Source organism: Pseudonaja textilis, chromosome 3, assembly GCF_049901715.1.
Source record: "Pseudonaja textilis isolate UNSWEBS1 chromosome 3, rPseTex1.2, whole genome shotgun sequence".
In the NCBI taxonomy this organism is placed as follows: domain Eukaryota; kingdom Metazoa; phylum Chordata; class Lepidosauria; order Squamata; family Elapidae; genus Pseudonaja; species Pseudonaja textilis.
Window position 1 is genome coordinate 166,244,018 of NC_141992.1, and position 26,370 is coordinate 166,270,387.

General features: G+C 38.9%; 1 protein-coding gene across 1 annotated transcript in view; it reads right to left on the reverse strand.

The window, feature by feature from the left end:
• The window catches only part of SLCO5A1 (solute carrier organic anion transporter family member 5A1), a 29,844-nt gene extending 10,022 nt beyond the window's left edge, over window positions 1-19,822 (reverse strand). Inside the window, exons 1-5 of the mRNA XM_026706112.2 lie at window positions 18,343-19,822; window positions 11,194-11,326; window positions 10,118-10,338; window positions 9,156-9,320; window positions 24-222 (exon numbers count right to left, since the gene is read on the reverse strand). Coding sequence (XP_026561897.1) covers window positions 24-222; window positions 9,156-9,320; window positions 10,118-10,338; window positions 11,194-11,326; window positions 18,343-19,297 — 1,673 coding nt within the window. The 5' untranslated portion in view covers window positions 19,298-19,822. The remainder of the gene's footprint in view (window positions 1-23; window positions 223-9,155; window positions 9,321-10,117; window positions 10,339-11,193; window positions 11,327-18,342) is intronic.
• Window positions 19,823-26,370: the final 6,548 nt, after the last annotated feature.

Here is a 26,370-nt window from a genome sequence, read left to right on the forward strand (position 1 = left end):
TAGAAAGCTCAAAATATATTTACCCCGTGGTATATGGTATATTTATACCTCCTAGATTAATACTTTCACATCCAACTATGAAGAGTGTTGAAAAACATAACAGAGATACTCCACTGCAAATCATTGCTAGTTTTGCAGATTCTCTTGCACCAAGTTTCAGCTTTTTTATAATGTAACCTCCTAAGACAATACCAACACCAGCACTTGGAACAATAATCACACCTGGTTAAAGAAAAAGAAAAAGGGGAAAGTTTAAACATTTGTTGTGTTAAAATGTATAGTATGGAAATACCTTTTCTATAAGAGAAATATGCCAACTCTCTACATTTTTTATATTAAAATATTTATAACCCTACCCTGGAGAACAATTGAAACTCCCAAGCTATCTTATGAAATAGATAAATGTCATTGGTTTGGTTAGCAAGGAGTTATTTAGTGCTAAATAATTAGAAAATAAATAAACACAACTGTCGTGGAATGAGTTAAGAAGCAGCTAATAAGGTGACCATAATTTCTTTAAAAAAATCACAATACAACAAAAATGAAGAGATTAAAAAATTGTAGCAATGTTAATTTAGAATAGAAATAGAAAAAAAATATCAACAATAAAGAGTTGCACTGAAACTACACATTAGGATTAAGATTAAGATTAAAAGGCCATTACAATGCTATTGCTTATTACTGGAAACGTACTAAGGCCATTTCATATTCAATAGTCCACTACTGAAAAGAATCCCTTTAGCTTAACTTAGTTGGCAATGGCACTTATATGAAGATAGGTATTTTATGAATTCAAAATTGAACAGGTATTCCTCAATTTACAACCAGGCACATTTGCAACTATTTGAAGTTACAACAGAAGCGAAAAAAGAGACTTATGTCCCAGATTCAAAGTTTTGACAGTTAGACTCTTCCACAGTTGTGTGACCGAACTTTGGGCGCTCAACATAGCCATATTTATGGCCGTTTGCAGTATCCCACAATCACATGACATTTTATGGTTTAAGATTTACTGCTGTTTTTTGGCAAAAATCACATCCACAGCAAACCACTGGTTCTCTTAATAAGAGAATCATCACAACATATGACCGTCATGGTATGCTCCATTATGGTCATATGTCAAGGACTATTTGTATGTGTTTGACCTCATGATCTAAAGTCTAATTTTTATTAAGCAAGAGATACAATGATGATTGATCAGTGTTAATTATGGAGTGCAACATGATGGCATATTAATTAGATGGTTGCAAATAGCCATGTTTATAAACTTGGCTATAAACTTGGCTATAAACTTAGCATTGAGGGAATAAGAGAGGCTTCTCCTTTAGATATGAGAGAAGATGATCTATCAATCTGGGAAAATTGATTCTTGCCTCAATTAGAGATACCATTGACATATGTGAACAAGGTTTGAGGTTTAATGCTACAATTTGGCCTTTCAATCCTCTGAAGACTCAAGACTGTGTCACCAGAAAATGCAGTACCAATTTTTTCCATTTTTTATTTCTGAGGGTTACATTTTTTAGAATATAAATGGGAGTGAAAATGGGTGTTGGTAGAAGTTACCGTGAACGTCCTTTCTATCTATACTGCAAGAGAGCCCAGGATGGGTTGTCTCCTTCCTATGACATCATTTAGCTGAGTCTGTACTAAGATATAAAAGCCAGCCCCCAGGAGAGACCCCAGCTTTGGCAAAGATACTTGACAGACTGAAAAGTGTCTCTGAAAGCACAAAATGAATACAGAAATATGTCTTACCCTCTCCGGACGAATCAAGGGAGGGGCTGGGCTCTCTCGCAGCATAGATAGAAAGGGCATTCACAGTAACTTCTACCAATGCCCATTCTCCTCCATGCTGCATCGAGAGCCCAGGATGGGACATACCAAAGCTTGCATGTCCACGGGCGGGTCCTCATCCGGCTCATCACACCGAATGTGGAACCACTTGTTGAAGCACTCGTCTGCCGAAGGCTGCAGTCACTGAGGCAAAGGCATCCAGACGGTAGTGTCTGATGAAAGGAGACGGGGATGTCCACGTGGCTGCATGACAAATCTCCTACAAGGATGCTTGGATCACCCAGGCAGAAGTGGCCGCAGCTTTGTAGGCCCACAGAACGATGCCATTACAGGAAACCATCTTCCCCAGAAGTTTGGACAGCAGCGACAGGGAGACAGTTTGATGTTGCTGGATCTGGCTGATGATCTCTGCAAGACTCTTTCCACAAGCTGGGGACAGGAAAACCTGGCACGACATGGTATCGATGACTGCTCCCAAGTGTTGCAATTTGGTTGTGGGAGAGAGCTGGCTCTTTTTGGTGTTGATGGAAAATCCGTGGCTCTGGAGATATGATGGGCCGTGTAGATGGAAGAGGACAGAATCAAAATGTCGTCCAAGTAGCATTGGATCCTCACTGAGACAGATTGCAGAGATGCCATCAATGCTGCCAGATCCTTTGTGAAGACCCTTGGAACCGAAGGGAGGCCGAAGGGAAATACTCGATACTGGTAATGGGTATTCTGATAACAGAAACAGAGAAACTGACGACGATGAGGCCAAATTGGGATGTGGAGGTAAGCCTCTGTGAGATCAATGGAAGAGAGGAGGTCGCCCTCCTGAACGCTCTCTAAAATAGAATGCAGAGTCTGCTTTTAAAATCGCCTGTATTTTACAAATTGGTTGAGAAATTTTAGATCAAGGATTGCTCGCCACCACCACCCTGTCACTTTGGGAACGATGAAAAGGTGAGAGTAAAGCCCATGTCCTTATTGAGAGGGGGGAACAGGTTGAATAGCCCTGATTTCCAGAAGGTGCTGAATGGCCTGATTCATGAGGGCTTGCCTGGAAATGTCCCAAGAGACAGGACAGATCAAAAAATTTGGGGGGGGTGGCATTAGGAAGTCCAATTGTAACCCTGACCTAATAGTGCTGAGCACCCAGGCGTCTGTCGTTGACTCCTCCCATTTGGAGGCAAAGAAGGCTAGGTGACCTCCGATGGGTGGGGAGAACAAGGGATTACTTAGAGCGTCGGAAGGAATGACACCCTCCCCCCCAAAAGGACCGTTTACTAGTAGAAGGTTGTTGCCTGCCAGATGCTTCCGCCCATTGGTCTTGGCATTGGGAGTACGGCCTGTGAGAGCAGGGGAAGCAAGATGAGGGTCTCTGCTCGGAAGGCAGGAGGGTGATAAGGAGCAAGGCGATAGTTGGCTTTCTTCCCAGAGGAAGAGAGAATTTTACATTTATCTCTGGTTTCGATGAGATAAGGTTCCAGAGCATCGCCAAAAAGCTTATCGCCTGCGAAAGGAACGGAAGCCAGCTTCCATTTTCGGCATGACTCCACCTGCCAATTTCGGAGCCATAAAAGTCTTCTTGCTGCTACTGAAGATGCCATGGCCTTGGATGCAAATTTGGAGGAATTGAGTGGCATCTGCAGTGAATTCCGCCGCTGCGATAATCTTATTAAGGTCTTGGTGAGACCGGAGGTCAGAAGCAAGCAATCTATTCTGGAGTTGGCACAGCCACTGTATGGATGCCCTCGTGAAAAAGGATGCTGCTGTTGAAGCCCGAACAGTCCAAGCAGCGGCCTGGTGATTGCGCTTGAGGGTCTGTTCGGAATGTTTATCATCCCGTTTCAGGATATCTTCTGGCTCCGTGGGAGTGCCAGAAGATGAGAACGAGGCCAGAACCAGAATGTCAACAGAAGGCATTGCCATGGCATTGTCCAGAGCTGCGCTGACATTGTAGAAACGCTTATCCAGAGAAGATGGGCAAGGACCTGCCAAAGGGGAAGCGCACTGTTCCTTGACCATGTCCAGGAACAAAATGGGAGAAGGCAAAACCTCTGCATGCACTACAGGCTTGGAGAAGAGTGAATCCTCTTGACTAGAGGGATTTCCTTGTGGCTCGGGAGCCACTTCCTCTGGCGACAGCTTGGCAGTGACCAAGGCCTTGCTGAGTAATGGCCTGAAGAGAGTAGGTTTGAAGACCAATGCAGAGGATGTCTGCTCTGGGCGAGAATCCTCTTCCTCTGAAAGATTTTGGTCAAAAATCTCGCCCTCTTCACACTCTGAATGAGAGGAGTAACTGTGTTCAGATGGTGAAGCCCTTCCTTCCTCATCAACCTCCTCCCATTCTGGTAGAGAAGAATGGATCCTGAGGTCCTTGGGCCTGTGTAAATCAGGGTGATGAGGCAAGGAACTTATACATTGAGAAGGGCTTGAACCCTTTCCAGAGGTCGAAGAATTTGCTTGAAGCCTTCAGCCAATCCCTGCCTAATGGCCAATGAGACAACATCTTGGATATCCCCTGGTCTATGCTCAAAGGTAGAGGCAGAAGGCCGAAAGCCCACTGCTGTGGGAGTGAAGGTGGCTTCAGGCCTAGATTGAGGAGAGGTTCGAGGCCTGGAGGGAGGGGGAGGAGCATAGGGCACAGAAGCCTGTTGGAAATAAGGCCCAGATCTGCTTAGATCCTGAGGATCTGATTGTACTGCAAGAGCCTCAGGAGACAAGGATGGAGAATGGAAAGGCTCATAGATAACTTCTCCTCCCCTGGGAGGGCTTGGCTGGGGCCCATGAATATCACCTGAAACATGCTGTAGTTGTACTCCCTTCTGTTGAATAGTTCTGTTGAACTGCCTTTCTAGGGCTGCATGTCTGCACTTCTCTGCTCTCAACTCAGCCTGAGTTGCCTTCTTAGGGGCTAGAGCCTTAGCTCTGATTTTAGCAGCCACCTCCCTCTGGACCGCACCTCTGGGTGCGTTGCCTATGTCTTTTTCTCTTATTGGGCTTAAGAGACTGTTCCACTGGCGGGGGGGGAAGCTCTGCCTGAGCCTTATCTTGCTCCATTTGTAGAATAAAGGCTCTTGCGTTGGAAAGAAACTGTTTAGAATTTTTTTGTATTAAGCCCCTTATAGGGTATAAAATGGCTCCCGGGGTTACAAAATGGCCGCTCACCTTGTGGTGGAAGGCTTCAATCCAAGATGACCAATGACTAGAGGAAACAGGCTCCGAGATGGAAGAATCGCTCCTTAGGCTATACAGAGCCCCGAGCGAAGTCAGCAAGGAAAAAACGCAGCAACCAGCCACACGATCAGCTGGCTTGTGCTCTTATTGGTTTGCTGATCGTTTTTACGATCGCTCAAAACTGCAGGCATGGGGGAGGTCTACAGACGCTGCCCAACTTGCCTGCACAGAGCTCTGGTAACGCTGCTCCCAACGTTGCAGGAGAGAGAGCCCTGCTCTCCTGGAAGAGCAGCTGCCCAGATCCCTGGGAGCTGCTTGAAGCAAGGAAAAAGTACTGAAGATCGCTAGTGAGTGCTATCTAACAGAACACTTTCAGAGACACAGCTACTGACTGAAAGGAGCTGAGTCAAAAGCTGGGGTCTCTCCCGGGGGCTGGCTGTTATATCTTAGTACAGACTCAGCTAAATGACGTCATAGGAAGGAGTCAACCCATCCTGGGCTCTCAATGCAGCATGGAGGAGAAATGTTTCGTTATCTACTTCATTTAAAAAAATAGAAAAAACCCTCCTTACAATTTCCCCAGAATCAAAAGAAACTCTAAACAGAGATCTTTAAAGGGTGAAATACTGCAGCCACCTGCAGACACACCATGGACAGCCCACAACCCATTAGATATCAAGGTGCTCTTCAAACATCATCAGCTGGGAAAGGAATAAGCTCCAGGTATTATGAAAAACATGAAATGAAAAAGAATAAAATGTAGGGCTATATTGTCCTTTATTTATAACATATGATTGCTGAATGTAATAGTTAATATGCCATTTCAGAGATTTTATGGGACTGTGATTTTTTTATGCTCGATATACTGGGTTTGGCATTAGGGTTTTTTTAAAAAGTTTTATTTGGTGGAAGAGCAGTATTAAAGAGAAAATCTATTAATTTGGGGTTTTTAAAGCTTGACAAATTATAATCCTTGATTTAAGACCACAATTGGGACTGGAATTTCTGTTGCTAAGTGATAGTCATAAAGCATAATGTCACATGACCACAACACTTAGCAACAGCAGTCCCAGCACTTCCCATTGTCATCATAACTCCCCTGTAGCTGGGAGGTAAGTGAAGTGGAGGGAGTCCCAGGTAAGAAATGCAGATGCTGCAGAGGGATGGAAGAAGCCCTACTAGGCCCAGTGCAGTGTGGCATGAGCTCAGGGAGGCTAGGGAAAGAAGGTGTGAGCATGTATGTGTGAGCATAAGGTGGCTGCAGAAAGAATATGCTCAGGGCTTCTTGGTATGCCATGAGGCTGGGCCTTAGGAAGCCCCTGGGCCACAGCACAATATGAAGGTGCAGTCTTCCCAGGAAGCTCAGAAGCCTAGCCCTAGCCCAGCATAGTCCAGCAATACAAAGGGGCTTCTTCCCATTACAGGAAGTAAACCCAGCCCACTCCCAGCCATAGTTGCTCTTGCCACCCTGCACTCCAAGGCCCCTGCTGATGAGGCATGTCTGTTGCCCTGGCTTTTCACACGGCCACTCCTGCCCACGTAAGACCATCTTCCCCAGGTCTCACAAGAAAACACATTGGGCAAGTTGGGGAACAAGTCAATATCTTCTCCTTTTATGCTTCTAGGAAAATGACAATAGAATATTTACCAGTTATATGAATCCTTTTTTTAGAATGGAAGGCCTAGAAATCAAAAGTCCACTATTTATAGTGGACTTTTTTTAAATAACCAGACTAAAACCAAGCTGAACTTTTAGTAAGGTTTTAAATATCTTATCAAAATTATGTTATGAATAATATGTATGAACTGTTAGACAAAGAGTTCTAAAAATAGCATTCAATGATGCTGTCCCTTGTTCAAAAGAAAATTCCAAGTAAAGCACATGTTTAATCACTGCATAAAGCACCCTAAAACAAAACCAGTTTTCAGTGAGCAGATTCCTGCTTCCCCTTTGATTTGTCAAAATTCCTCACCCAGGGAACTACAGTATTTTATAAAAATGCCTTTCTGATGGTTTCTCATGCATGTAACTACAATCCTTATTATCTTTAGTACAGAAAAAGAAGAATTCGTTTCTTGGTAAATATACATAGAATTGGCTTCTAAAACCTATTTTAATTAGGCTGTGTGTCTTTATACACACACTAACATATGTTTTCACAGAAGTGTTGCTTGTGGCCACTTAATATCTGAACATGGTACAGAGCAAATGGGTAAATTAGCATGATCATCTTAGAAAAATAGTGTTAAGTTTTTTTCCAAATTTCTTTTCTCCATAGTAATTTAATAACTGAATCAGCCTGTATTAATCTTATTTTAAAAGCTTTTAAAATTGTGTGTTATTGTTTAAGAACAAATTAGACAGCCTGATTTTACACAAAAAAGCAAATCTAACTATTTCCAAACTTGTTTATGCATTTTCAACCAATAAATTATAAATCTATTTGATTTTTTTAAAACTAAATACATTTGAAATAGTCATACTACCAGTATTATACTGAGTATCAATATTATTCAGGACTACCATTCAGGAATGGCACTTATTTAATGGCAAATGTACTGAACCAAGTTACCACAAATCAAGAGAGATAGATTATTTTTATTCACAGGTTGTAAGAACTAATGAGCTTAATTTTTTTTATCAGAAGTTATTTTATTATTGAAATGATCTAAGTCAGGTGTCAAACTGGATTTCTTGGAGGGCCGGATCAGCATTGTAGTTGTCCTCCGTGGGCCGGGCCAGGGAGGAGGAGGAGATGGACAAAATAGGTCATGGGGGGCATGGGTGGTCCCCACGTATCCCATTTACAGCCTGGACACCGTCCTGCAGCATCCTGCTGTGCTCCCCCATACCCATTTTAGCTGGCAGGGTGCTGCAGCTAAGCTGAAAACAGGCTGCACAGGAGCTTCCCATGACCCATTTTCGCTAGCAAAGGCACTGCGAGCCATTCCTTTGCTATTTCCAGGCCAGCCCTGCGGGCCAGATCTAAGCACCCTGCAGGCTGGATGTGGGCCGTGGGCCTTGAGTTTGGCACCTCTGATCTAAGTGGTCCAAACAACACATTATTATTATTATTACTTATTAAAATATTACTGACAATTCTACTAAAGTTCTTTTGTAATAAACACATTAAATTTATCTTTGTGAGGACTGACTAGTAGTCTTGCCAAGAAGTAATCTGTATGAATCTTTCTTGTTTACTTATGTAAATCAAATTAGCTGGCTATTAAAAATAGTTCAGCAAGTTCACTGGTTATACTTGGAACACTTTGATAATGATATATTTAACTGCTTAACTGTTTAGCTTAATGTTGTTCTGCTCCAATACATGTACACATTTTAAGTTTTGTGGTTTTGTAAGCTTCTTGGTTGAAAATAGGACAAGCATAAAGCATATGATTTGCTACTACATTATAAAAAATATTCAAAACCTTCAACTGAAGGACTACATCATGCTAAATAGTATGGACAGCATCAGTTGCAACTGTACCAGATATTGGATTAGCTGTTGCTAAAATAGATTTCTGGTCTCAGCCAGTTTGGTAACACTTATTTATTTTGTGTACTGTCATAATCATCACAGACACCTGGCAATTGCAAGAATAAAAAGATCCTAAAGTATAATCAAAATATTATTAAATATATATTAAATATTCAAAGTAAGAATTTTAAAAAGAACAGAGCAATAAAAATGTTATAATTGTGTAAAGGGATCATTCATACATGTACATTGCAGTGATAAATAAAATCTGTGCAGCACTACAAAGAAAATGATAAAAAAATAACGTTTAATTCTTAGTTTTATAAGAGCGAACATTTAAAAATGCTAGGAGTGCCAGAAATCTTTTTCCCTGCTACTGTTGAATCTCATCCGCTAAAGCACAGATCATTAGCAATATCAGCTATTTGTAAATATGTAAGCACAAATCTCAGACAATACCAAATTTTGCAAAAATGATGCCATTTGCCATTTTAATTTGTTAGTATTAATAGTGTAGGGTAATCAAAAAGGCTGTTTGGTGGAAAACCAAACATCATAGCGCCACAAGTCCTATGTTGCTAACGATAAGTGTGAGGCAGAGAATCTGTACACTTAAAACAATTAAGAACAGAATCCTGATTATTTTCCACTGACTTTCTATTTTTGAGCTGAGGAAAATAATCCTTAAAAGATTTATTTACAGCAATATCTTACCAGTGTAGATGCTGGCATTGGAAGCTGGGATGCCAAACTGTGACTCAATGAACTTGGGAATAAAGGTAATAAAAGCAGTAACAATGGCACATTCAGCTGTGTATGACAAACTCACAAAAAGGAATGTCATGTTGCTTAAGATCCTGAAAGCTGCTCTTGGAAGTTCTATAAAAAAGACAAAAAGCAATAAAAGAAGGACAGGTAAATGTTGTCCAGAAAGGATGGGAGGCAAAGAACAATCAAGGTATCACTTGACTGTAAATAGTTGCCTTCTCAAGCCACAAAGAAGTTCTTCCCAAGAATTCCACTGGATACAAAAAACAACTGCTCTCTAGTGTGTTTTCTCAAAGCATTTTGTGAGATAGCATGTATTCCATATTCAGAAAGTTCCAGGTTCAATTATTAGCTTCCCTACTGAGAAAGATCAGGTAGCAGATAATGGCAAATATCACTGATAAAGTTGCTACAAGAAAAGATTAGTAATTGAGTCAATTCTGGACTCAGCCAAGGGCTAAAATCCTTCCTGTGCCCTAGTAGTGTACATACAACCAGATGATTGAGGGGAAGAGACTTTGGCATAAAGATTTCTTATCACTACCCTTGCGCAACTTCCCTTTCCTTGTAGTCCCTTTCTTTACTCAAATAACAATCATATACAATAGCAATGGAGGGGAGGGACTCCTTGAAAAAAATGTATAAATTGGTGATTGCTTTGACATTCCTTCTTGTAGCACAGTAAAATGCAACTTTCACTACCATGTTCAATAAATATTAAAAAACTTTTTTGCTTTCATAGTTCATGACAGAGAAATACCAAATGTCATTGAACCAAAGTCTTCTACTTTAAGTGCTACTTCTAAATAAAGAAATATATTTTTGTATCAGTTTTCAACAACAAAATAACAATTCTAAGAATTTAAGTTTCATCTTAATCTGATTTTTTTCAAACAGGATTTTTTTACCTTTAACATTCTTTCCAAAGCCCATTGACGTAGGAATTTCCGGGTCTAGCTCATTTTTGCGATTCACTTTTTCTTTCACAATATCATCATCAGCTGAAACATCATCAGAGTGCATCTTTTTTTTCTTTTTCTTGTGTCGAGGTGGGAGTTTTTTGGGAAAAGCAAACATTGGAAGTATAACAAGAAGCATCACACTAGCACAAATGAGGAATCCACTCCACCTAAAATCAAAAGGTAAGAAATAACATTTACAAATAGGGTTATATTTATTACATCAAACAGTACAAGAATAGATATCACTGCCTATAAGCATACATATATGAGCCTTGATGGCACAATGGTTAGAATGTACTACTGCAGGCTACTTCTGCTGACTGCCAACTGCCAGAAGTTCGGCAGTTTGATTCTGACCGGCTCAAGGTTGATTCAGCCTTCCATCCTTCCAAGGTTGGTAAAATGAGGACCCAGATTGTTGGGGACAGTATGCTGACTCTGTAAACCGCTTAGAAAGGGCTGTAAAGCACTGTGAAGCTGTATATAAGTCTAAACGCTCTTGCTATATGCACACAAACATGAACCCTCTAGAACAGGAAGCAGAAATGTATACTTGGTGTTATTGTTTGTCTCATAAAACAATTACGATATAAGTGATTTGAATTCAAAGTTACAAGGGATATTCTATTCTATTCTATTCTATTCTATTCTATTCTATTCTATTTCTATTTTTCTTCCTATACTGTTGACAAGCTGTGCCAGAAACTTGCACACACAAGTAGAAACATGCCAGGTGGAAAAGTAACACATCAGCTCCATTATTATTATTACTTTTTATTTTTTTAGAGAGTAACTTTGTTAGTTTAAATATTCCTAAAATATAGAAATAGAATTATAAGTAAATGTTTGTAAAGTTAGTAGCATTTGAACAATCTGTACATCTGTCTTTGGCTACAGCTATTCAAAACACAGCATACAGGATCAAAGAATACATGACCAGATGTTAAATATTACTGATCAAATAATGATCAAATGTTAAACATTATTATTTTCCACATAAAATCCCCATGTTTGCAGCTTACCAGTTACCAATGAACCGTGGATCACTTTGGTCAATCTGAACAGTACTTGTAGGATGCACATAAAACCCAATAAGAACTCCTCCTAATAAATATCCTGCTGCAGGACCAAGAGCTCCCATTACATACATGATAGCTGTAAAAGAGAAAAGAAAATCCAAAACAAATCAAACAATATGTTAAAGTAATTTAACCATTTTCAAGAATAAAAGGGCAGGAGACAAAGCATTTTCCTGGGCTTTTGTATATCCACCACAGTTACTTGTTCTTTTTTCTGCAATTTCTGTCTTTTCCCTATATTCTCTGTGCATCTTTCTTAAATGCAGCTCAACTAAATGAAAAAACAACAATTAAACACATACAAGAATAAAAATTGTACAGTGGAACATTTAAGATTCAAGTATATTCTAGTTCTGTTTTGCTTTGTACATTGATAGGAGAATATAGCATTCAAGAGTACAATTAGATTGGAAAATGTCAACTGAAATTAAAAATAGGTCAATTTTTATATATGTAAACTTTTATTCATTCACTAGCAAATGTGCAGGAAAAATTTCTTGACCACTATGGTCATGGAAAATAAAATAAGCATTCAACTTTGAAACTCAAACTGATAGATTACATTTATTTATTATTAGTGATATTTTGTCTTGCAAAACATTTTAAGGTTTGGAAAAGCAAATTTACCTTTTCAAAAATTCTCAATAGCTCTGGTCTTTAAATACAGATTATTTTCTCCATTTACTCTGAATTTCATTATGAATTTTACTGAACACTGAATATTTAATATTGGGTATACTTGCTATTAAGATATGTTTTATTAATGAATTCTATTGATGAGATAGAATGGTTATCACGTAGCATAATTAACATGGCCTTAATAAAGAAGTAAAGGAGTATTTGTTTGACTGAGTATGTTGTAAATACCAATCTCTTACATTACATTCTTCATCTTATACTTCCTTCTAGTATCAAGAGAACATGACAAGAATTTGCATAATTTACAGATTTCAAGTTAACCAGATTTCAAGTATCACAATTTCAGAAATAAAGAATACCTTGGCTACAGGAATATTATTATTAATATTTATAATCAATTAAATCCAGGAGTAATTAGCACATTTTAATTAACATAGGAATTGTGATTGAATAAGATACAAATTATTTGGAATAGGAATCAAATTCAAATAAAATTGCAAATTAAATAGCCATTGATGAAGTAATTATTTATCTACAATCGATATATAAATGTATAATCCGTCTGTTAGGATGTGATTGTATGTTAGATTTTAATTGTGTTTTTTACATGGATTAAGAAATGCAATTAAAATCTCAACACAGAATAACAATCCAGTCTTGCACAGGCTTTTGAGGAAATGGGCATAAAGGTGAAAAGAATGATAATTTTCAGCCAAAATTATGAGATAGATTATATAACTTAAAAGACATGAAAACTAACAGAATTGAGGAAAATAATTAATACAATTGCCATAAATATTTTCCAGACAATTAATGCAATTAAAAATCCATGGACCCAAAACAAGTTTTAAAATCTTTTACATCAGGATTCAGACATAAGTCACTTAAATAGCTCTACTTTATATCGGTCACACATAATACTACAATGTGCAGCAGCTGTTAGTCAAACAGACATTATGTAAGTTTTATAGGAAGGAGAAATATTGTACAGTACAGATAAAAATAACAGATGCTGTCTCCATTGCTTTCTGTATGAAAATTATTGGTAGGTACATTCTAAATGTTCTTTCAAAATGTCCTACTGGCAATAGCAGCATCTACCACTTCCCATTAAATGAGAGTGAGAACAACATTCAACTTTTAGTGTACCAATAAAGATTGTAAGGAGATCACACATATTTCTCTCCAGATTTACTGAATCTTTTTTTTAATCACCTTTTTGTTGCTACTACTAAAAAAGAGTTTTTAGGCAAAAAGAAAAAAGATTTGTATTATAGAAGGGGGCAAAATGAGAGTGGAAGATTTCTGTAAGGAGTGGAATTCAGATGTGGAATATCAGGAGTGAAAACAGCATTTACTGTGCAAGGAGATACAGTATTTCTACTTGCTATAATATATTTAGCTTTTAGTAACTAGGAAGATGGACCACAACATAAACTCACATTGATCAATACAGATGTAACCTTTTATTATTAGTATTATTATTATCAGGCATAGGCTGAAAGTTAAAAGTCTACCCTAATGCTATTATTTGGTGGTTGATTAATATCCTTTCTGAACATTATCTTAAATCTTCTGATGTTTTAAATTTGGATCTTATAAATCAATATCTCTTACTGGGTGCCAGGAAGACTATTTTTAAAACTTGAAGGCTTACATTAGTATAAATGAAATATGCTTCCAACGGATTACAGAACTTTAAAGCAATAACAAAAATTATAAACTGTATTTTTTGTTATTAAAACTCATCAAGACCTTCTGGTGAAATGTTAATTTTTGTCTAAAATTACACTGGAAAGGATAAGGACAGAAATATTTTCATCCTACAAATATTTTCTTACAACCCAAGAAATAGAACCCAATTGGCTATTGTCACTGGACTATTTGTCACCTTCCAGGTAAACTTTTCTTTTAGAAGAGAAGAGCAAGGCCAGTAGAACTATAGAGAGAAATGCATTTGAGCATAATTGCTCTGCAACTCTAGAGAAAAAAAATGTTTTTTTTTAATTTGCAGCCCTCATATCATCTTTAGTTAGCAGCTTCATTATAAAATCATGTTCTAAACAAGGATTACAGGACATCTTGGTACCAGAAAAAAAGGTTCTGTAGATGAAGCATCTAAATTACCAAAAGGCTGAAGTCTAGATCTTGCTCCCAATTACTCTACAGCTGCTCTAAGCCGAAGACCATTTACTTTAGACAACCATGTTTTCCCTGCATTCTGCATGTTTCGCATAGTACGATAGAACATTCTTGCTGACTAGATTTGATATTATGATATCTAAGATTCTGGAAGACAGGTGTAACAGCTTTATTCAGAAAATTCAATCAGATGGATTTCTCATGTTTTGCTGTTCTACCTATCAGTCATAGACTTTTCTAATAACGCTCCTGAATCCTGATGGCTAAATATTGAATCAACAGGCTCCTGGTAAGAAGCTTCTCTCCTGAAACAAAGAGGAAAGTTGCCAAAGTCTGTACATATCAATTGCTATACCAAAGATTCATCTTATTATTAGATTTATAGGCGAGTGACTTTGACTAGTGTGTAGGACACCGTAGTAGGAGTTGGCAAGCCTGAGTTCTAATATTGTTTTAGACACAGAGGCTGAGTGACCTTGAAACAGTCACTCTCTTTCAGCCCTCATTACAATATAAATGACAAATATGATAGTCTGAATATATGTGTGCAACAGAGATATAGAGGTATCTCATAGAGGAGTGTTGAGGCCATGTAAGCACACAAAGTCATAGCAAGGAGATGGGCAACCATATTAATTATGAATGAACTTCCCTTCCTTCAGTAAACACCAACTGAAATTGGTTCTTGAGACAGAAGAACCACTGCTCAAACCTTTAAACCGACTCAGAAGCACTAAAATGGATGCACCACCACAGAATTAAAATGAAAGTTAAAAGTTAAAAATTACAAGTTTTAAAAGATTCCCCCCCCCCCAAAGGTTGTGTGACACTGTTTGATCCCCAATGCCAATTGCCAGAGCCAGGTCTTGACACCTTTCTGAAAGGCAAAAAACATGGGGGCGCCCTTCACCTCTGGGGACAAGATGTTCCATAGAGTGCGAGTAGCAGTACAAAAAGCTTTATTCCTGGGCCCTGCCAGTTGAAATTTCGAATGGGACAGGTCAATGAAATAGGAATGCGACAGTCCCTCACGTAATCTGGCCCCATACCACGAAGAACCTTAAAGGTAATAACACCTCAAATTGGATCCAGTAAGAAACTGGCACCCAATACAGCTCATGCAGCAGAGTTGTTACATGCACAAATACGCATGCACAAACATACACAAATACATAATATGAGTACCACAGCCCGTGCCGTTAATTCAATTTTCTTGTCTAAAGTTGAAAAATGACAATCTCTGAAAAAACACCAAAAGTCTCTTGGCATCTTACAAACAAATTCACTGTGGTGTCAGCTATTCTGGCCCACAGCTATCCTTTCAGTTTTTGAAAAGACTGACTTTACTGTCTGTTTATCTTCTTCAAGCTAAATATTTATACTGTCTGTTATCCTCTTCAACTTAAACTACTGTCTGGTTTATCTTCTTCAAACTAAATGTTAGAAAGACAGCATTATTGCTACATAAAAATGATAACTCACATTAAGTGAAACTAAAGCTTAACAACCAAAATCAGTTTATGATTCTAAACTTCTAATATGTCTGATTGCAGTCTGGGATCACAGACTGTATCAACATGAAAAAATAAGCATAGTTAATTCTGATTTTACTTTGATTACTTTATCTACATAAAAACTGATAATTTAACCTACATAAAAACTATAAACCCTAATGTCCTCCCTTGCTGATGTGTTGAGAGTTAAGGATAAAGATTCTTATCTGAATAAGAAACTACTGGGGGTTTTAAAGGTATGCTATCTGTATAGTGCTGCAGCTGGGATGTCAATCTCAAGACCCACAGGCTGGATCCGGCCAGCGGGTGTTTAAATCTGGCCTGCGGGGCCCGCTTGGAAATACCAACGGTCTGGCCCGTGCAGCCTCTGGAAGGCCTCCTGCAGTACTCTGCCAGCCAAAACAGGGCATGGAGACCGTCCTGTCTCCCTCCCACCGGCCGGCCCACGGAGAAGAACTACATGCTGATCCGGCCCTCGAAGAAATCCAGCTTGACACCCCTTTGCTACAGTATATACCAAAAGAAAAGAATCTGGCAGATATTCCTTCTTCATGAATTTGTTCTTTCAGGCCCCCCAGCATTTTCTTCAGCTTGGTTTATGAGTCCAAAACATGCAGGTAATTCTCAACTTACCAAAATTGAGCTCAAAATTTCTGTTGCTTAAGTGAGACATTTGTTAAGTGAGTTTTGCTCCATTTTACGACCTTTCTTGCCACAATTGTTAATCTCTGCAGCTGTTTTAAGTTAGTAACATAATTAAGAGAATCTAACTTCCCCACTGACTTTGTTGGTTAATTCCAAATTCAGATGCTTGGTAACTGACTCACATGTTTGATGGTTGAAGTCTCTCGGGATCATGTGAACATTTAAGTAAGTGCATTCTAGGAAAAATGTGTCAGGTCACTAGATATATCAACAATTAGAATGGTATGGGAACTACAGATTTGACCAGAGGAAAAAAGGAGGAGACATAGGTGGTTTTTTCCCCCACCATTTGTATAAAATGTGTATAAAAACAAACGTTTTCATTTGTCCCCTTAAGAAAAAAAAGTGTTCAAAACTTTTTTTTTTGAATTAACCTTTTACAATTTTTTTAAAGGAAAGTTCAGGGGAAGTGGTAGAGATTATCATATGAACTCAAGCATTCCATTCTGCAGATCTTTATGTAACTAAAGCTAAGATCGTTATGGTCTGTAGCATTTTCTAATGTAACCAATAGAGTAGATATCAACAATTATTGCAGAAAGTGGTTTTACCATCTGTTTTGAAAAGTTAACACTAAACTCTTTTTCCAAGTAAAAGAAATCAGGTAGCTATTTCTAGTTGACCCTGGGGGAAAATAGAGAACATGACAAGAATTTTTAAAGTGACTTTTAGATATATAAAGAACTAAAAAAAATTGAAAACATTTGACTGTACTAAATATTGTTACTCCTGGTTTGATTAATCCAGTGTGACAATACAGTAATACAATAAATGTCTGATCAAATATCTAACCAAGAATTACAAAGATTCTGGTCATGCATTTCATGAAAGAGATCATGAAGCTCAGGAAAATTTATAATGCTTTATTTATTTCCATGCGTACATTAACACCTTTCAGATCTAATTAACTGAATGATTATCAATGTGAAATGTAAGTAATTTTATTAAACAATCCACTGAATTGTTTTCCATGCTTCTATAGTTTTATATTTGATGAATACATTTTGTTCTTAAAACTAGTCATTTTTTTAAAATTTACTTTATATTTCAGCGGAAAAAAAGCAAAACAGATTTTGGAAGTTAAGCAGTTAGTTAACCAGTTGCTCATTAAAAGTACATCAGAATATCCTTATAGAGCTAAAGAGCAGTTTGGGGTCAAATGGTGGTTTAAACATTAGTTTGTGCTTAATTTTCAATGGAGTTGGCATTCTGTAAAAACAAATTAATTAGATTTGTAAGTTTTAGTTCATCTGAAATTCCTTTTACTAATATCGCTATAGCAATGCAATGCATCTGGGATAGACAGAAAGAGCTTTACCAATAGCATTTTTAACTATCTTTAATATTCCTGGCTCAAAATTCTACTCAAACAGGACTTTTATTAGGAACTATTTAAAAGATTTGAAACTTCCCAGCAATCTTTGCACTGTATTTTAAAACTCAGAATCTAAAACTGTACATAATCCATGAACATTATACAACTTACACTGTAAATTATGTGTCAACAATAAATTATATTATCACTCTCAGATTTTTAACCAGTTACTATAATATCTGTTATTGCTGGTTCTCCTATTGAAATTTTATGATTGTGTGTATATGGTTTAAAATACATGGTAAAATTTTTTAAATATAAACTGCTTTAAACATTTAATGAAAAAATATATAATATATACAAATTTATTTTATATTACACACACATATGTGCATGTGTGAGGTGTGTGTGTATAAACAGAAAGAGAGAGAGAGGAGGGGGAGGGAGGGAGAGATCATAGATATAATCCATTGGAAAGGAAACAATTGGATATTCCATTTCCCTCATGAAAAAGATAAGTACCACTTCAATTGTTTCCATAGGTATTTCAACATGGAAGAAAATACAGGATATAAGAGATAATGGGACAAAGTTTTTAGAAGATTAAGTAACAGCTATTGAAGTCTTTATTCTGGCAAATATTAGCTACTATGTCTGTCTATCTATCTAAACATTCAAATACATTTAAAGCTGCTGCATTGGTTTGGGAGCTTTAAAGTGGAAGTTGGACTCCTTTCAAAATAATCATACAAAAATCTGGACAAACATCAACCTTACCTAGATAGAGTGATGAGTTTTCTTTCTTGACATTATCATCCAAGTAGGTTGGTCCTAGAGTGTAGATAGGTGTAGAGCCCATTCCAATGAGAATTTGGGCACAAATAAACAAAGCTACATAGAGTGAGTGGCCATTTCCACGTGAATTCTTCATACAGCCTGATGATTCCAGGTGGCCTTTCATTGAAATATTTCCAGTCAAACACAAGCCATCATTAGAAACAGAGGAGTTTAATTCTTGGATTTGATATGGTGCAGAGATGAAATGAGGTAAAGAAAATACGGCAGCCCCAAGAGCAATAAATAACCCACCAATAGCAAGCCACAGAGGCCTTCGCCCTTGCCCACCAAAATAACTGATGAAGACCACTACTAAAAGGCTGCCAATATCGAAGCAGCTGACCAATAGCCCAGATTCAGAGCTTTTCAGGCTATATCTTCTCTCAATGGTAGTGATAACACTGCTCAGGTAACCAGAGACCATTAGCGACTGAATGAAAGTCAGGAAACACATACATATCAAAAAGAATCTAGAGTCTCTCAATACTATAGCAAGGTATTTTCTACCAGGGATTACTAGCAGCGTGGAAGCTGGTGACATGCCATTACTTAATCTAGTGGAGTTGTTGCAATCACTTTTTTCAATGAAATTCCCCATTCTTGAAAAGCTGGAAGCTGTAAAAGACAACACTGCCTTGGAAGAAGTAGCAGTAGCATTACTGTGATGTGCTGATATATCAGGGTCAAGGCCACACCTCTGATCAGAGTCCCCCTGCAAACTCTGTAAGAAGTTCTTTTTGGCTGCGATGAGAGCACTTTGTGTGATATTAATCTGCGGAACAGATCCATTCAGAACTGGCAAACTTTTGGACCGAGAATTCTTATCTTGTTTTTCTGGTCGCTCCTCTCCAAGAGAGTTTGGATGCTGGTGCTTTATTATTCCTGATAAAAGCATACTGAGAGCAAGCTTGGTTTGGGCTGAATTACTAATTCCCTGTTATATGCATGACCTTGTTCAAATGTATGCTTTTTTCAGCCCAAGAACAATCATCCTCTATGGCTTTCCAGATCTCTCCCAGCCACTCTGGAAAAAAGAGACCCTACAATTCACGCTGTTACATGAACACATGAGAGCACATGTCCAGCAGATTTTATTATAGTTCCATACTTCTTAACACTGCTCTCCTCTGCCAGCAGCTGACCTTTAAACAAAGTGAACTGGACCACTCCCCCTCAGCAGACTAATTCCCCCATGGCTCCTAATGATGCCCTGCCATTCTAGATGAGGGTCCTTGACTGCCTGCATCATTGGCAATAAGACTGTAGATTCTGAAGATGTACTATTCCTGTTTCCGCGTTAAAGTCTTCAGATGACATGTCTATCAATGCAGAGGGAGCGGGAGAGAAATCATGCACAGAAGGTCAGCATGCTGCTTTTGTCTTCTCACCGTAGCAGTTCCCAGCTGCTGCTCCCTGAGGCCAGAAAAAAACAGACTATAATCAGGCTCTCACCTCAGAATAGAAACACAGAACGGCTGGAATCCCTGATCTCCATTAAAATCCCTATCCTAATTGTTTAAGCCTAGCTTAAGTCTAGATCAATTTTAATATTCTGAAAAGCATGTCATTTATATACATTCATGTATAATCTGTCCTGTCACATAAAAAGTAGAGACACATTTGAGGATAATACTAGGTAAAGCTTTTTTTTTTCATTTTTCCCAATTTTTATAACATCTACCATGCACACAAACATCAAGCAATAAGTACCTTCTATTGAGTTCTATTACATCCAGAGCAAAACTTGACATATGAATTGAATGAATTATTTTTAACAGCTAAAATTAAAAGACAGAATAATAAATATTAATTCAACAGATTCTCTGAACAGATCACAATTTGTTCCTGATACAAAAGTCTGTAGTTTTAGGAAACTCCCCAAAACAGGGAACAAAATTATACTGCAAACAAAGAGCTTCTGGACTGCATGCAAAACAAAGAAGTACAATTTTAAAGGTGTGTTTTAAACGCTTAGACTGAGTACATTTACCTCCAGCACAACGGAATACAGAACAGAAGAAACTGCCTAAGAAAATGAGCCTTAAAAAAAAAGGACTACCAGATCTGAGCTACAAAAAGCCAGACAATCACAAGAAAACAGCATCATATTTTCTGGTTTGTTTGGGTTGGTTGGGGTTTTGGGGGGTGGGGGGAGAGGGGACAGCCGAGACCCAGCAGCCCTATTGGTGTGCATTTGCTGAGCTGTGTATGAAGACACTGTCTAGCCCTGGAATTTTTTTTTAAAAAAACACCATCTTGGGAAACCCAGTGGAAGCGAAGGAAATCCGTTAACCCGACCGCTACCACCTGCCTGCAAGCAGCCGGAATAACGCCGCTCCCCATACAGGAGAAGCGTCTCTCTGCCCTAAGGAGAACTGCTTACACACCCGCAGCGCGCACACATCTTATCCTCTGGGCGCTTAAGACTTCCCGACCAATCCCAAGCCCGCTTACTCTGAAGTAAGTCCCACGGACTTCATTGGCAGTGAAGGGAGCCTACGGCCATAACCTTAAATACACTCCAGATGACCTCTGCTTCCATAAGCCTCCGCCATCCTCTCCCCATCAGCTCCATGGTTTCCTCTGCCTTGAATTGCAGTCTCTTTAAAATCTAAAGGCTCGCGCGCGGGGACGCGGGGGGAACCGCTCATGTAACGACCGCCAGAGGCAAGAAACTGCCTCAATTTTCCCTTTGTTCTCCTGCCTTGTCCGTCGGACTCGCTCCGAGGCAGCCCGAAGTCCAAAACTTTAAGCATTTCTGAGGAAGGCAGAGCTGGAGGTTGAGGCGACCCACAAAGGGACTGGGAAGGCGGGAGAAGGCAGGCAAAAAGAAGGTATATAATAATACAAAGAAGAGCAATAAAAATAATAATAAAGGATCGTCGTAATGCAAAGTATGCCAGCGGGCAGCTTTCGGTGCTGAAGAGGAATTTACGTGTTACTCACTGAGCTCGGTTGCACGTCTCTCAGAGAAGCGGGGCGGGAGGCGAGCGGTGCGGGGGGAACGGCTGCACTGGCGGTTCCGGCTGGGTGGTTCGCAGATGCAGATAACGATCTCGACGTCACACACACACACACACACACAAACCCCACGGCCCGGCCAGATCCTGACTGAATGTGGAGCTCCCACCATTCCAAATAAAGCCAGGCCGTGCGCAGGCGCACTTGCCTCTATCTCGGAGTGGTCCACCTGCTCCTGTCCTTCCCTGAAAGAAGGACGCTCGAGAGCTCCCGCGGAGACGGTTGAAAGAGCGGATTCCCGAGCTTAAGCCGTTGCGCGCACGGACGGACTCGTGTCTCTTCCTCCTCGTGGCTCCGGGTTTTACCGTGGCCGCGACCTCTCCTTGACACCTGAATTTCCTTCCCAAGACACCGTTTAGGGAACAGCCTGAGCTTTTCCGGTGGGGTCCGGTTACCAGGATTCGGAAGACAGCAATTCAAATCCAGTAGATCTGAAGGGTACCACGTTAGTGTGGGATCACTGGAGCGATTTTAAAAAAAATTAAATAAAGCAAGCATTAATCTTAAATATTTTTTTTAAATAAATGAAAGTGCAAACTATTAAGATGGGGGGGAGGATATTTATAGTTAAAATAGTCCCTGGTTTACCAGCGAATTCACTACTATAATATAAATAATACAATATGTTATTGTAAGATATTGCAGAATCTCTGCCATAGTTACAAACATTGCTGCTCTTCTGATTAATAGAAACTATAGGTAGTCCTTGATTTGCAACCAGAATTGAGCTCAAAATTTCTGTTGCTAACTGGACATTTGTTAAGTGAATTTTATGACCTTTCTTGTCACAGGTGTTAGGTGAATCACTGCATTTTAGTAAAATAATTGTTACGTGAATCTGGCTTCTGCTTCTTAGAAGTGGATAACATGATCCCAGGAGACTGCAACTGTCATAAATATAAACCAGTTACCAAGCATCTGAATTTTGATCAAGTGACCATTCCCCTATTACATTAGCATCTTTAACATTTAAACATGTTGTCACAAATCTATTAATATACATTAATACGTTATCTCAAAGAAGGTGCTAAATAATCACATGTCCATATATGACAGGTCATTGACCCCTCAATTTTCTTACACCTCCAACATAGGAAATCTGGTGTCCAGTCTTTCGATACATTTTTAGGGAATCTAATCCACTCTAAATACAATTTTTGAAGAATCAATCTTAATCTCAAATCTTTAGATACCATTTTAAAAGACATGAAGCCATTGATGTATCTTTTTGGGAAATTCCTGTTATTTAGTCCATGTCTGAAATATCCCAGAAACATTCACTCTAAAAATATTTGTGTGTTTTTTGATAGAGGATTGTTACAGGTTTTATTTGTCATGGATTCCATCAAATAAGAAAACAACTTAGTTGCCTTTGAGGCAGCAAAAGCATCTGATCCATATTTATCCATTAGAACATGCTTACACTGAAGATACCTACACTGTTACAAATTTAATTTGAAATCAGGAAAAATCCTTAAAATAGTCATTACATAGTAACTGATTTAAAGTCTTAATTCCAGTATCAGACCAATCTTTCCAATAAAATTATTTATAGCTAATCCTATGTTAATGAAGATAATTGGGAATATAATTTCCATCACTAAAGAACATGGTTATAAAGCTCAATGTCACATGACTGTGTCACTCAGTGACTACAGTACCAGCACTTCTTGTTGCCATTGTTAAGTAAACCACCATGGACCATGTCATAATTTGCAACCTCCTGCTGGCTTTCCCACTGACTTTGCTTGCAAAAAGCTGCTGAAGTGGAATCCTGCAATGGCTGGACCTTTGAGGACTGATTATAAGTATCATTCATTCAGTGCCATGACATGTTTGAACAATCCAGGGGTGGGATTCAAATTTCTTAACAACCCGCTCTGTGGGCGTGGCCTAATTTGTGGGTGTGGCTTAGTGTCATGTGACTGTGGGCATGGCTTGCTGACTGGGCATGGCTTGGTGGTCATGTGACTGGGTGGGCATGGCTTGTATGTAAATATTGTAAATATTTATGTAAACATTGAATTCTTTATTTAAAAAAGAGCAACTTCTACCCGAAATCAGGCAAAGCAGGCAGGCAGATTGAGTTACTCACAGAATATCAGATTCACTCAGAGGTCTACCTTTCTGCCAATGGTGGGATTCAATTTTTTTTACTACCAGTTCTGTGGATGTGGCTTGGTGGGCATGGCAGGGGACGGATAGTGTAAAATCTCCTGTCAGAGGTGGTATTTGCCCATTCTCCGAACTACTCAAAATTTCTGCTACTGGTTCTCCAGAACTGGTCAGAACCTGCTGAATACCACCTCTGCTTTCTGCAATCTGCTGTCTGAGTCTGCAGACAGACTGAAAAATAGAAGCTTCAGTCCTAAGGAAGGTTCAGCTCTGCTCTCAGGCAACATCTCCCATCCACCCCCCAACCCCCTGAATACAACCCTTGACTGGGCCTCTCAGAGAAGCCTCCTGAGCGAAGGCAAAGCAGTACAACAGTGATTTAGATTAGCTAGAAAGCAAGAAATCCAACAATTTCCTGCTTTCTAGCTAATCTAAATCTTCCAGCACAGCTGATAGTCGGAACAGCTGATTGTTGGGGGGGAAAAGGGGGCAATAGCAACTTACCAAAAATTAGGCAAAAGCACAATGCAGGCAAGTTGGATGGTGTGCATGCCAGGTAAGCAGTGACTGCACAGGGGTGAGGGAAGGGGATGGGAGGGCCCAGCTAGTGGCGCAATTTGCCAGTTCTCCAAACTGCGCAGAATCGTAACAGCCAGTTCTATAGAACCGGTCTGACCAGGTAGAATCCCACCCCTGGAACAATCCCTGAAGGAGCCATCCTTAAGTGAAGATGACATTATAACCAATTTTCAAAGTAGAATTTTTCCAAAGGGTTAGCTATTGATGAGTCTCATTATCAAAACTTAATTTACAATATGGGACAATATGGGCCAAAGATTTCTCATTGTTCATACCCCTTGAAATAAAACATCTTTTCTGCCAGATACTGTTCTCAGCACTTGCATGATTGCAAAGGAAATATATTAAAATTTTCCATCTTAGCCCATAAGGAATAATATTCAGTTATATTTTCATTCCACCAACAGATAGTTGATAAAATATTGGCAGAATGGCATTTTTGTAAATCAAGTTACGTTCTTCAAAAGATAATCTCAGTATAGCTAAGGAAAATTGTGGTGGTCCACTATCCCAAACAAATTTCCTAAGCAACTTATTTATTTGATATTAACATAAGAAAACCTCTCAGAACATAAACAAGAGATAATATTCATTTTAGTAATTTTAATTTTGTTCCACAAGCATAAAGGAATTTAAAACCATCTAATAATATCCAAAGTTATCTAACAATATCCAGTTCAAAAGGTTTCATCATATTTATTTCCACATGTAGAAAGTTAGCACCAGGGGTGGGATTCAAATTTCTTAACAATCAGTTCTGTGGGCGAGGCCTAATTTGTGGGTGTGGCTTGATGGTCATGTGACTGGTTGGGCATGGCTTGTATGTAAATATTATAAATATTTATGTAAATACTGATTTTTTTATTAAAATAAGCACCTTTTACCCAAAATCAGGCAAGGCAGGCAGGCAGATTGAGTTGCTAGCAGAATCATAGATTTACTCACAGATCAACCTTTCTGTAATCTGCTGTCTGAGTCTGCACTGAAAAATAGAAGCTTCAGTCCTAAGGAAGGCTCAGCTCTGCTTTTAGATTAGCTAAATCCATCTCCTGCTTTCTAGCTAATCTAAATCTCCTGGCACAGCAGAACAGCTGATGGTTGGGTGGTGGGGAGGAAAAATAGCATCTTACCAAACGCAGGCAAGTTTGATGGCATGCATGCCAGGTAAGGAGTGAGTGGGTGGGGAAGGGAGAGGAGGCACCAGCCAGTGGCGCGATTTGCCGGTTCTCCAAACTGGACAGAATTATAACAAACGGTTCTATAGAACTGGTCCGAACAGATAGAACCCCACCCCTGGTTAGCACCCATTCCTCTCCTAGAAGAATGCAATATTCTAGGAAATATTAAAAAGGCAGAATATTTCCTTAAAAAGAGAAATAAAAATCTTAAAGGAAGCTCCCTGCCCTAGCAGATATTTTGGTGCCAGCTTATCTACAAGACAAAAGACTTCAGCTCCAGGATGATGGAATTATCCTTCAAGACAAAGCCATTCAGCCACAATAGGAAATTGCCCTTCATTGCATCACCCAGCAAGATTCAACCAAGCCTGGGACACAGACAACCTCAGCTATGACTGCATAGCCCCATGGGAGTCTGACAGCAACCAATAGGTTTGGTTGCAATAGGATCCCTTGCCACAGGAACAGGAAGCTCAAATTCAAAGCCCAAGGGAGGGTATAAATCTCTTCCATGTGGTCAGCTACCCAGGATTTCAAATCCATGTGGTCCTGTTCACCATTAAACCATCCTTCCAAGCACTCTCCATATTTCCAGTGTCTTTCTTCCCACTTGGAACTGAACCCAGATGGACATTTCTTCCAACATACATATTTAGAAATACTGTTTGGCTATACTGCATAAAGCACAAATATTTGATATAATCAGTAGAAATCACAGAACCCATCTTTTTACATAATTGTATTGAGTCCACAGGAAATAAACAAGATTAATCTCTATTTATCTTATAATGAGAATACTTTCAAAAATACTGCACAACCTTTATAAAATTAGAAAAAGAAATAGCATCCAAAATTGCCAAAATATTATCAATAGTCCAAAATTGTCAAAATATAATCAGCATAAAGAAACAATTTATAATCACATCCTGCTGATGTACTCAACATGGTGGCTAAAGTTTGAAGATTCAAATGAAGTAGCAAAGAAGAAAGTGGGAAAGTTTGCTATATTAGAACTGGAATGAAATCATTTGATTTTTTGTATAATTCTATAGAAGGTGGCAGATGGAAAACAATA